Source organism: Nerophis ophidion, linkage group LG20 (assembly GCF_033978795.1).
Source record: "Nerophis ophidion isolate RoL-2023_Sa linkage group LG20, RoL_Noph_v1.0, whole genome shotgun sequence".
NCBI classification, from domain to species: domain Eukaryota; kingdom Metazoa; phylum Chordata; class Actinopteri; order Syngnathiformes; family Syngnathidae; genus Nerophis; species Nerophis ophidion.
The window spans coordinates 26,873,741-26,887,523 of record NC_084630.1 but is presented as its reverse complement, the minus strand read 5'-3'; the positions used below and the strand labels follow the sequence as shown (position 1 = coordinate 26,887,523).

Sequence of the window (13,783 nt, the reverse complement as noted above, 5' to 3'; positions counted from 1 at the left end):
CTGTGTAGAAATGTGGAAGTAGTTGGGTGTCAGTGATGGGAATAATAAATAGAAGGTGCAGAATAACACACTATATGCGCGGGTGCTCTTCAGAATCTATACAATTAAAAACAAATAAAGGGAAAACACACGCAAATAAAGAAAAGTACAATGAATGATAACAACAAAGCGTGTGAAGTGTTTGTAATTTGGAGCGGTGGAGCCTCTGATTAAGTCTTTTGGGAAATAAATTACCTTTATATCCTGAGAAAAGGAGAGGGCAGGAGGAAGAGAGGTCGGAAAATTAGGGGGGTGAGGGAATATAGATGGAACAAAAGCAGCCCTGCTACTGTAAATACACTCTTGGTAATAAACAGATGAGATGGAATCTGATGCCACAAGGAGAAGAAAGGAGGAAGAGCTGGGATCATGGACTTGCATTTCTTAATATAACACAGTGGGGCAAAAATGTATTTAGTCAGCAACCGATTGTGCAAGTTCTCCCACTTAAAATGATGACAGAGGTCTGTAATTTTCATCATAGGTACACTTCAACTGTGAGAGACAGAATGTGGAAAAAAATCCAGGAATTCACATTGTAGGAATTTTAAAGAATTTATTTGTAAATTATGGTGGAAAATAAGAATTTGGTCAACCATTCAAAGCTCTCACTGATGGAAGGAGGTTTTGGCTCAAAATCTCACGATACATGGTACCATTCATTCTTTCCTTAACACGTATCAATTGTTTTGTTCCCTTAGCGGAAAAACAGCCCCAAAGAATGATGTTTCCACCCCCATGCTTCACAGTAGGTTTGGTGTTCTTGGGATGCAACTCAGTATTCTTCTTCCTCCAAACACGACGGGTTGAGTTTCTACCAAAAAGTTCTATTTTGGTTTCATCTGACCACATGACATTCTCCCAATCCTCTGCTGTATCATCCATGTATCCATTTTGGTATAAACTCAACTCGTGGTGTTTGGAGGAAGAAGAATACTGAGTTGCATCCCAAGAACACCATACCTACTGTGAAGCATGGGGGTGGAAACATCATGCTTTGGGGCTGTTTTTCTCCTAAGGGGACAGGACGATTGATCCATGAGAAGGAAAGAATAAATGGGGCCATGTATCGTGAGATTTTGAGCCAAAACCTCCTTCCATCAGTGAGAGTTTTGAACGGTTGACCAAATACTTATTTTCCACCATAATTTACAAATAAACTCTTTAAAATTCCTACAATGTGAATTCCTGGATTTTTTTTCACATTCTGTCTCTCACAGTTGAAGTGTATCTATGATGAAAATTACAGACTTCAGTCATCATTTTAAGTGGGAGAACTTGCACAATCGGTGGCTGACTAAATACTTTTTTGCCCCACTGTATTTAAAAACGTCAACCTCCTTAAGCATGGGATTGAGAGGCGAGTTAGAACAATACATACCCAAAATAAACCATATGGACAGTTACTGTATATACAGTCGTGGTCAAAAGTTGACATACATTTGTAAAGAACATAATGTCAGGGCTGTCTCGCGTTTCCGATAATTTATACAACTCTTATTTTTTTGTGATTGAGTGATTGGAGCACATACTTGCTGGTCACAAAAAATTCAAAAAATCATGAAGTTTGGTTCTTATAAGAATTTATTATGGGTCTACTGTAAATGTGAGCAAATCTGCTGGGTCAAAAGTATACATACAGCAATGTTAATATTTGGTTACATGTCCCTTGGCAAGTTTCACTGCAATAAGGCGCTTGTTGTTGCCATCCACAAGCTTCTGCTTGAATTTTTGACCACTCCTCTTGACAAAATTGGTGCACTTCAGCTAAATTTGACCACCAGAAGGTCCTACCTTTGTCCACATGATGTCAGAGGAAACAAAAACTGAGCTGTTTGGCCACAATACCCAGCAATATGTTTGGAGGAGAAAAGGTGAAGCCTTTAATCCGAAGAACACCATACCTACCGTCAAGCATGGTGGTGGTAGTATTATGCTCTGGGCCTGTTTTGATGTCAATAGAACTGGTGCTTTACAGAGAGTAAATGGGAAAATTAAGAACAAGGATTACCTCCAAATTCTTCAGGACAACCTAATATCATCAGCCCGGAGGTATGGTCTTGGGCGCAGTTTTGTGTGACCCCAAACACACATCAAAAGTGGTAAAGGAATGGCTAAATCGGGCTGGAATTGAGGTTCAAGAATGGCCTTCCCAAAGTCTTAACTTAAACATGTGTGGACAATGCTGAAGAAGCAAGTCTATTTCAGAAAACCAACACATTTAGCTGAACTACACCTATTTTGTCAAGAGGAGCGGTCAACAATTCAACCAGAAGCTTATGGATGGCTACCAAAAGCGCCTTATTGCAGTGAAACTTGCCAAGGGACATGTAAGCAAATACTAACACTGCTGTATGTATACTTTTGACCCAGCAGATTTACTCACATTTTCAGTAGACCCATAATGAACTCATAAAAAAAAAAAAAATAATGAATGTTTTTTTGTGACCAACAAGTATGTGCTCCAATCACTCTATCACAAAAAATAAGAGTTGTAGAATTATTGGAAACTCGAGACAGCCATGACATTATGTTCTTTACAAGTGTATGTAAACTTTTGACCACGACTGTATATCTCATTAAATGGATGGGAATAAATACAGCTGCTTGTTCAGTGAGCGGTACAGAATAATACTTTGTAGTGCAGCCATGGTGATTTTATTGCACATTCAAAACACTTCTTTGTGGTTTAGATAATGTATTGGTTGTGCTTTGGTGTCCATTTTGCACAACGGTCATAATGTTTTGACTCGGTTTTTGAGTTTGTTCTGGAGACGTTCCCAGATTGCCACTGAAACCACGCAGCACCCGCTTCAAAAGTATAATAATTTATATTTTGAAAATGTATACTGTTTATTTTTTTCCCAGACACGGTTGTAAATAAACTTCATAAACATGACTTGGTCTTAACATGAGGTATACCTGCACATTCTCTGATCCATTTAGAGCAGGGGTCACCAACGCAGTGCCCGCGGGCACCAGGTAGCCCGTAAGGACCAGATGAGTAGCCCGCTGGCCTGTTCTAAAAATAGCTCAAATAGCAGCACTTACCAGTGAGCTGCCTCTATTTTTTTATTTGATTTGTTTACTAGCAAGCTGGTCTCGCTTTGCTCGACATTTTTAATTCTAAGCGAGACAAAACTCAAATAGAATTTGAAAATCCAAGAAAATATTTTAAAGACTTGGTCTTCATTTGTTTAAATAAATGTATATACTTTTTTACTATGCTTTTTATAACTTCCAGAAAGACAATTTTAGACAAAAAATATAACAATGAAAAATGTTTTTAGGATTTTTAAACACATATAACTTTTTACCTTTTAAATTCCTTCCTCTTTTTTCCTGACAATTTAAATTAATGTTCAAGTATTTTTTTTAAATTGTAAATAATAATAAATACATTTTAATTTAATTCTTCATGTCAGCTTCAGTTTTTTCGACGAAGAATATTTGTGAAATATTTCTTCAAACTTATTATGATTAAAATTCAAAAACATTATTCTGGCAAATCTAGAAAATCTGTAGAATCAAATTTAAATCGTATTTCAAAATGGATTTTAAGCTATTTAAAATATGTCATCAAAATTCTAAAATTAATTTATGTTCCATAAATTATTTTTTTAATTTTTTCAAAAAGATTCGAATTAGCTAGTTTTTCTCTTAATTTTTTTCGGTTGAATTTTGAATTTTAAATAGTCGAAATTGAAGATAAACTATGTTTCAAAATTTAATTTTTTTCGTGTTTTCTCCACTTTTAAACCATTCAATTAAGTGTTTTTTTCATCATTTATTGTCTACAAAAAACCTTCCGTAAAAGGAAAAAAATGTATGATGGAATGACAGACAGAAATACCAATTTCTTTATATATATAGATTTATTTATTAAAGGTAACTTTAGTAAATTGGCTATTTCTGGCAATTTATTTAAGTGTGTATTAAACTGGTAGCCCTTCGCATTAATCAGTACCCAAGAAGTAGCTCTTGGTTTCAAAAAGGTTGGTGACTCCTGATTTACAGAGTGCATAACATATAATGTCACTGCGTCCTGCATGTCGCTGTCATTATGTGCATGCCAAGATTAAATACACATATGTTTTCCTCCATGCCTGAAGCAAAGGGAGCTCCTCCCTCTCTGGCTGAGAGCTTTACATAATGTCCTAATAAGTACATCCACTGCATGCAAGATCACGCCAAAATGCACGATGAACCTTATGATTTGACGAGTTCGCATTGTTTAACACGAGTATCCAACATTGTGAAAACATAATAAGTCAGAAACTACAATAAATTAATCATAGGTCCCCTTTAAAACTTTATTAACGAGCTATGTAATGCAACCACGCTGTCCTCTGTGTTGTTTTCTGGCCTTTTCAAATGGCTAAATTGATTATTTATATTTTGCTTGAACAAATAACTATCACAAGTAAAATAAATGAGATTATAAGATTAAATATCGTAACTTTTTAAAGTTGCTTAACATAAATTCGAGCAATAAACTTACCGTATTTTCTGGACCATAGCGTGCACCAGATAATAAGGCGCAGTGCCGATGAATGGTCTATTCAGGTCTGTTTTCATACAAAAGGTGCAACGGATTATAACGCGCATAAAAGGCGTCATATTATGTTGTTTTTTTCTAAATATAAAACACTTCCTTGTGGTCTACATAACATGTAATGGTGTTTTTAATTTGGGTCAAAATGTTGCACGGATTATATTTCACTGATCATCTGCAAGCCGTTTTCTGCCAGTCGCTTCAGGATGCGCCATTTTGTGGGCGGTCTTATTTACGTGGCTTCCCTTCGACAGCGAATCTTTGCTGTAGCGGTGTAGCGTGCAAGGACGTGAGTGGAAGAAGTGTCAAAAGACGGGGACAGACTTTACTTCAATCAATAACGGAGCAGCATCTCCTCTTCCAGAAAAAACAACGAGCCCGGAAATGTGTCTCGTGAAAAATCGTCCAAACTCTATTAACTAAAGTTCCTTGGGTGAATAATGTATACCCACTACACCGGTATGTTTTCGTCCTGTCATGGCGAGTGTATTGACAGATATAAGTAGAACTTTACACTACTTTATATTAGAATTGGCAAGTGCAACAACAACGCCGGAATTGTGTCCCGTGAAAAAACATCCGACCATTCCTTGAGCAAATTATGTAAACCGACTAATATATTGCTATTCCATAGCGATATATAAATAAGAACTTTACACTACTTTATATTATAAATGGCAACAGCGGAGGATGAATGCCCCATAACAAGAAGATAGAGAAAGAGAAGAAGCTTATCGACTACGGTGTCAACACGGACTACATAGGCGGACGCTCGCACATTTTCAGGACTTATGCAGATCCCAAATACATATCAGCAGGTACCAGAAGGTAATAAAAGTTAATTTTGTATAATATTGCGAAACAAAACGGCAGATAATATGTCTTACCTTATTCACACACCATAATACTATTCGTATGTTGAAGAACAGTACAATCCATCAAGTGGTGCGGCTTCATAGCTTGCCAAAGTCATACTAAAACATTCTGACAGATTTTTGAGCGCCGTGTGTAACATTCTATATTTTCAATGGAACATATAAAATGTTGGCGTTGTTTACTTGAGTCATATTGCAGTCTACACATATCTTATGTGTGACTGCCATCTACTGGTCACACTTATCATTACACCATGTACCAAATAAAACAGCTTAAAGGTCGGTAAGCACAACCAAAATTATTCCGTACATTAGGTGCACCGGGTTATAAGGCTCACTGTCGAGTTTTGAGAAAATGAAAGGATTTTAAATGGTCCGAAAAATATGTTAAGTAATCAAAAAGTGCTAGTGTACATAACAATATAGTCTTCATTGCATTCCTCATTGCCTGATGCGGCGGCTCAGTGTACATGCGCTATTTCCAAGACATGCTTGATAGGCTTAAAATGAACTAACACGGTTCAATCCTGTCACTGCTTAAAGAGCCAACGTTATGCAAAAAGAACATCCCAAAAACACAATTCTATAAATGTTCCGTCAAAATGTTCTGACTGACATCGTTAGCAGCAAATTTAGTGTGATTAAAGCCATTCCCGCTCGTGTGGGCGAAGACCGGAGCAGAACGACATAAGAGGGACAGAAGGGAAAACAGCTTGGAGCAAAAACGTACACAAGAGCAGGGCCAAGACTTCATCCACTGCAGAAAGTTATTAGTTTTGTTTGTGCAATAAAGAGCAAATTATTTTTCATGGCCGCCGCAGGTTACAGAGAATACATTTTGAATTATGCTATACAGTTGGGAACATAACAATATGATCCCCTGCTGGTTTTGTAAGTTCACGGCCTTGGAAGACATGAACAGTCCATCATTTCCATGGTTACTTTAAATGAGACAAAAAATGAACGCTCAAACTAATAAAAAAATCAATCAATACATAAGAGTTATATTTTATATTATGAGCAATAAAAGGGAGAAAAGAATGATCAGGAATATTAAAACGAAATAAAAAAAGACAATAGATGGGATAAATATGCAATAATGGTAATAATTAGTATAAAATGTAAGCCAAACAATAAATCCCTCCTATTGTAAAATGTAAATATTCAATTTTTTTTTGAGTACAGTATTTCATCCATTCCAATTTAGATTAAAAAAAATATGAGCTGCAATATATACTATAATTATTAGCATGGGAGTACCATGTCAAACACATTCATAAAAACATGGCCAATTATAATCTTAATAAGGAGGATTTAGTGAAGGAATGTTGCATTAAAATGCATTCATTTAGCTTGGGGTGTCCAAAGTGCAGCACACAGGTCATTTAAAAAAAACAACAACCCTAAAAATGACCAAAAACAACACAAGATACATGTTAAAATGGAGCAAGAAGTGTAAGGTCAGGAGAAAAAATTGGAATACTGATGCTCATAACACAAATCTGACATGTCGGCTGTTTTTCTTTAGATGTACAGAACTTCCTAGTACAATGGTTCTCAAAAACTTTTCAATGATGTACCCCCTGTTGACATTTTTTTAATTCAAGTACCCCCTAATCAGAGCAAAGCCTTTTTGGTTGGAAAAAAAAGAGATAAAGAAGTAAAATACAGCACTATGTCATCAGTTTCTGATTTAATTAAATTGTATAACAGTGCAAAATTTTGCTCATTTGTGGTGGTCTTTCTTGAACTATTTGGGGAAAAAAAGTTATAAAAATAACTAAAAACTTGCTGAAAAATAAACAAGTGATTCAATTATAAATAAAAATGTCTACACATAGACGTAATCATCAACTTAAAGTGCCCTCTTTGGGGATTGTAATAGAGATCCCTCTGGATTCATCAACTTAATTCTAAACATTTCTTCACAAAAAATGAAATCTTTAACATCAATATTTATGGAACATGTCCACAAAAAAAATCTAGCTGTCAACACTGAATATTGCATTGTTGTATTTCTTTTCACTGTTTATTTTCTTGAAGTATTATTCAATAAATATATTTATAAAGGATTTTTGAATCGTTGCTATTTTTAGAATATTTTAAAACAATCTCACGTACCCCTTGGCATACCCTCAAGTACCCCCAGGGGTACGCGTATACCCCCATTTGAGAACCACTGTCCTAGTATACTGGATGGATTTTAGACTTTTTTTATTCACTTAAATAAGCACAAAAAAACGTTGATTCTTGAGTTTGCAACCCTTGCGGGAAAAAGTTTGGACACCCCTGATTTAGCCAATCTGCAGATAACTATGTAAGAAGAAGCACTTTGGCCGTGTGATGGGAGAAAAAACAAAAATGGGTAAGAGAAAAGCGACATTATGAACAGCGGCAGAGGGGGGGATAAAGAGTGTACAGTACCTTTTACTCTAATATCCGGATTGTGAGCTTTTGAAGAAGAAGAGTAGAAAGATTTTAGTGTAGATTATAGGCCTCCAATACCATTATCACATCTTATATGTGATTTACCCAGCAAGTGATAGAGGAAGAAATATTAGACACAAAAAGATTTACCCAGCAAGTGATAGAGGAAGAAGAATTAGACACATAAAGGGTTCAGCGTAAACAAAGAGGGTAAGAAATTCGAGAGCATTTTTAGTATCAAACATGATGTCCCAAAGGCTTTGTTCACACTGAAAGACAACCCCATATCATAATTCCTCCTCCACCAAATTTCGGAACAATAAAGTCCAAAATGTACCGTTCTCCTGGCAACCTTCAAACCCAGACATTTTTCACACTGCAGGTCAATTCCGATGTTTTACCCTTATACAATAATAACATGTAATACATTTTTTTCATGTCAGTTTGAATAGCACAATTCCGTTTTTTTTTTTTGTTTGTTTTTCAAATCTGACCAAGGCCATACTTGCCAACCTTGAGACCTCCGATTTCGGGGGTGGGGCGGAGGCGTGGTTAAGGGGCGTGGTTAAGAGGGGAGGGGTGTATATTTACAGCCAATTCACCAACTCAAGTATTTCATATATATATATATATACAGTTATATATGTATGAAATACTTAACTTTCAGTGAATTCTAGCTATATATATTTATTTTATTATTTATATAAATAAAAGAAATAGTTGAATTTCAGACGGCACCTATCAAATACACAGCAATTAAAACACAGTTGTTCTACTAACTGTACTGTGCTTGCTGGTTACTTTAAAAAAAACAACAACACTTACCTTTCACTATTTGAGTAACGCCACTTCTGAGTTTCCAGAAGATGGCGCCAGTATGTGCTTTGCCCTGCCGTCTCTCGCTGTCAGCTCTGTTCGTTTTTTGGTTGTTTGCGTCTATTTTCCTCTCTGTCAGCTCACTGCTTGTGTACGACCGCCAAACACTGTTGGATCTTTGCCCCTCTCCCACTGTCATGATCAACTTCGACGTTGGTTTTTCGACGTCCCAGTAAGCTTTTTCCCCTGGCTGGATTCCTGCCTTCCTTTCCCGCCTCGTGGCTCCTCTCCCCCGCCACCTGGATTAGCTGCGCCCTTGGACGTGTTGGCCCCCGCCAGATTCGGTCTTGTGAACGCAAGATCTTTGACAAACAAACTGTTTATCCTGGAGGATTTCTTCACTTCCCGTGGACTTGACTTCCTCTGTGTGACGGAAACATGGCTGAGAGCCGGTGAGTCCGCCCCTCTTAATGAACTTCTGCCTCCGGAGTGTTCCTACTTTAATTCTCCGCGGTCGTCCGGCCGAAAAGGAGGAGGATTAGCAGTCGTTTTTGAAAATGACTTTAAATGCCGTCAGATCCGCCTGCAATCCTCCTTTTCAAGCTTTGAACTGTGCATGTTTGAGCTGGGGGGGAAGTGGTCTCCAGCTCCTGCTGAATTTTGGGAGATTTTCGGGGGAAAATTTCTTCCGGGAGAGGCGCTGAATTCCGGGAGTCTCCCAGAAAGTCCGTGAGGGTTGGCAAGTATGACCAAGGCTTCAATGGTAAATGGGTTGTACTTGTATAACATTTTTCTACCTTCAAGGTACTCAAAGCGCTTTGACACTATTTCCACATTCACCCATTCACACACACATTCACACACTGATGGCGTGCAAGGTGCTAACCACGACCCATCAGGAACAAGGGTGACGTGTCTTTCTCAAGGACACAAGGGAAGTGATGAGGTTGGAAGAAGGTTAAAGTTAAAGTAAGGCAAAGTAGCAGTGATTGTCACACACACACTAGGTGTGGCGAAATTATTCTCTGCATTTGACCCATCACCCTTGATCACCCCGTGGGAGGTGAGGGGAGCAGTGAGCAGAAGCGGAGGCCGTCGAGGGAGGACTAAGGAAAACAGCTGAGGGGCATCGTCTAATTTGGGAATTCTTGCCAGAGGACCTGACAATCAAATAGTCTGTCTTCAAAGACCTCCTGCAGTGTTCGCATTGTTTGGTGTGCGAAAAGAGACAAGCTGTAGCAGGACTGCATTACCATGACAATGTGACTGCTCACAATGCCCTTAGTATCCGACAGTTCCTAGCTGAGAAGAACATTGGAGCCATCGTCTTGCTATTATGACCTGGCTTTAGAGTTGACAAGGGAACTCTTTTTAAGACAGAGACCACACCAAGATGGCTGTGATGGAGGAGGATCCGAAAAAAAATCCTTCCTGGAGTGCATGAAGGCGTGGCAGAGAAGGTTTGTAAAGGAGACTGACCATACGTCCTCTTTTCCCCCGACATGTCCTCTTTTGCAGTGCTGTCCGGGCTGTCCGGGCGGAGTTTCTTAAATTCCTCGAATGTCCTGCATTTTGAGTTTGAGTTGCGTGTATTTACAATGTACGTTCAGGGTTGAGAAGGGGTTATAAACAAAGCAAATTGTGAGGGTGTGAGCAGCAACATTCGTGAGGGAGGGGCAGAGACAGAGAGAGAGATAAACGCGCAAGCATCGCCAGGCTCTGCTTTTTATCGATAAATTTATCAGATTTAATTTTTCATTATCTATAGCACTAATGTTTTAAAGGCCCAGGGCACATTATAAAAATACTATTAAAATAAAAAAAAAACATAACAAAAGTGAAATAAAAAAGTTGCAATGTTGACAAATAAAACAAAGCTGTTTTTTCTTTCAAACTGTCATTGCTGAAAACATAATTTTGAATCAAAATCAATGTTATTATGAATTATTATGAATCTAATTACTTCACATGAAATATTCCACTTTGAAAAATATTCTTGCTGGAAGATTTTGCATATTTTGTGTATTTGCCACAAAAAACATAGTTTTGTTTGACAAAAAAGCGTGGAAATCAAACAAACAAAAAAACAACATAAAAAAAAAAAACTAAAACATTTTGAAATGACGGATAAATCTGAAGTTGATGTAGACTCCAGAGATTTAAGCGTTAAATATAAAATGTATGTATGCCCCGGCACACCACTGTCATCATTTCATGACTGAAACAAAACACTTTTTACACTTTTTTACTGAAATAAATACACCTACAACTTATTCAATAAAAACATGGAAAAAAAAAACTACCAGCAGTAGTGAAGTTCAGTTCATTCATTCACTTTCTTCTTTCCATGAAGGAAATGATAAATGGGTTGTACTTGTATAGCGCTTTTCTACCTTCAAGGTACTCAAAGCGCTTTGACACTACTTCCACATTCACCCATTCACACACACATTCACACACTGATGGAGGGAGCTGCCATGCAAGGCCCTAACCAGCACCCATCAGGAGCAAGTGTGAAGTGTCTTGCTCAGGACACAACGGTCGTGACAAGGTTGGTACTAGGTGGGGTTTGAACCAGGGAGCCACGGGTTGCGCACAGCCTTGGGAGAGAAGAAAGTGAATGAATGCTCATCCATTTCTACCGCTTGTCCCTTTTGGGGTCGCTGGAGCGTATCTCAGCTGCATTCAGGCGGTAGGTGGCGTACACCCTGGACAAGTCGCCACCTCAGTGAATTAATGTTTATAACTGAATACATTTACATATGTAAACAAATAAGGTTTCTTTATTTATGATAAATGGGTTGTACTTGTATAGCGCTTTTCTACCTTCAAGGTACTCAAAGCGCTTTGACACTACATCCACATTTACCCATTCACACACACATTCACACACTGATGGAGGGAGCTGCCATGCAAGGCGCCAACCAGCAACCATCAGGAGCAAGGGTGAAGTGTCTTTCTCAGGACACAACGGACATGACGAGGTTGGTTCTAGGTGGGATTTGAACCAGTGACCCTCGGGTTGCGCACGGCCACTCTCCCACTGCGCCACGCCGTCCCATTTATTATTATATTTTTAATGAATTAAGTAACGTTTATGACAACCTTTTTCCAAAACACAATATAGAATGTGAGATATAACAGGATAATGCATACATTTATAATTTTTTTCAAAACGCTTACAAAAAAGTGTGACCTCCAAAATTTACTGTGGGACCCCATTTTGAAAATTCCTAGCACCTACACTGCTGTCAACAGAGGAGAAAAAATGCTTTATTTAAAAAAATATATTATTTATAAAGCACATTCGAGGATCATTGGCAAATTTTAATCTATTCCCGGCTTTGGCACGCATATATGTGTCCTCTTTTGGGGATTTTATTGTAAAGTGAATTACAGGGGGATTCCTTCAAAGGAGAAAATGTTTAATTTGGATTAAGAACACTTGGTAAGTACAGAAATGGGCCAATTGGGACACAAAGCCTTTAAATTCTCGGTAAAGACAATCACTGTCAAAATTCCCCAAAAGTAGAGAGTGTACACCATGGGTGTCAAACTCTGGCCCGCGGGCCAAATTTGAGGCAATATCAACTTAACATTAGAGCTGGCCTGCCGCTGTAACACCTCATTCACCGCTAATACTTTTACTTGGCAACCCTCCTGATTTTCCCGGAAGACTCCCAAAGTACAGTGCCCCTCCCAAATTTCATCCCGGACAACAATATTGGGCATGGGCCTTAAAGGCATTGCCTTTGGCGTTCTCTAAAACCTGTCGCCACGTCCGCTTTTCCTCCATACAAACAGCGTGCCGGCCCAGTCACATAATATATGCGGCTTACACACACACACAAGTGAATGCAACGCATACTTGGTCAACAACCATACAGGTCACACTGAGAGTGGCCGTATAAACAACTTTAACACTGTTAAAAATATGCGCCACACTGTGAACCCACACCAAACAAGAATGACACATTTCGGGAGAACATCCGCACCGTAACACAACATAAACACAACACAACAAATACCTACAACCCTTTGCAGCACTGACTCTTCCGGGACGCTACAATATACACCCCCCGCTATCACCAAACCCTGTACATCTCAACCTCGCCACCAAAAAGAGGCATTCCATTTTTATTACAATTTTATTTGATATGCCATTGATACTTTTTAATTATTATTATTATTATTATTTGAAACTCGATTTTGCATGTCACTATAAAGTTATATACTGTCAGCTTTGCTTGTTCAAAATTCAATGCAAAACTTGTTTGGGTCCCTATTAAAAGGCTAATTTGTTCAACCTCGGCCCACGGCTTTGTTCGGTTTTCAATTTTGGCCCACTCTGTACTTCAGTTTGACACCCCTGGTGTAAACAGTATAGCGCTTGAAGTCTGATGGAAGTATTCCATTTAAAGGGGAATTGCACTCACAATCATTATGAGAAACAAGAAGACAAACGTTTTTTTGTTTTTTTTTTGCTTCCTAACATATACAAATATGCTTGTTCTTGGTAGCTAGCAATGCAGCTACTTAGTAGCTAGCAGTGCAGCTAATGGGGGCAATCAATTCACTGTAAAATGCATTCAAAACGGTCAACTATTCTTCAACCTGTATAGCAGGGGTCACCAACCTTTTTGAAACCAAGAGGTACTTCTTGGGTACTGATTAATGCGAAGGGCTACCAGTTTGATACAGACTTAAATACATTGCCAAAAATGGCCAATTTGCCAATTTACCTTTAATAAAAAAAATCTATATATATGAAAAAATGGGTATTTCTGTCTGTCATTCCGTCGTACATTTTTTTTCTCCCTTTATCGAAGGATTTTTGTAGAGAATAAATGATGAAAAAAAGACTTAATTGAACGGTTTAAAAGAGGAGAAAATACGAAAATAAAAAAGAAAATTTAATTTTGAAACATTGTTATATCTTTAATTTCGACTCTTTAAAATTCAAAATTCAACCGAAAAAAATGAGGAGAAAAACTAGTTAATTCAAATCATTTGAAATTTTAAAAAAAATAATTCATAAGGCATCATTACTTATTTTTCCTGATTAAAATGA

General features: G+C 37.9%; 1 protein-coding gene across 6 annotated transcripts in view; it reads right to left on the bottom strand.

Moving 5' to 3' along the window:
* Window positions 1–13,783, bottom strand: part of tenm3 (teneurin transmembrane protein 3) — a 779,964-nt gene that overhangs the window by 226,418 nt on the left and 539,763 nt on the right. For 4 of the 6 annotated variants that reach the window (XM_061880866.1, XM_061880868.1, XM_061880867.1 and 1 more), the window contains one exon: window positions 7,894–7,920. The exons of the other annotated variants lie outside the window; for them this stretch is intronic. In XM_061880866.1, coding sequence (XP_061736850.1) covers window positions 7,894–7,920 — 27 coding nt within the window. The remainder of the gene's footprint in view (window positions 1–7,893; window positions 7,921–13,783) is intronic. 6 annotated transcript variants of the gene reach the window in all.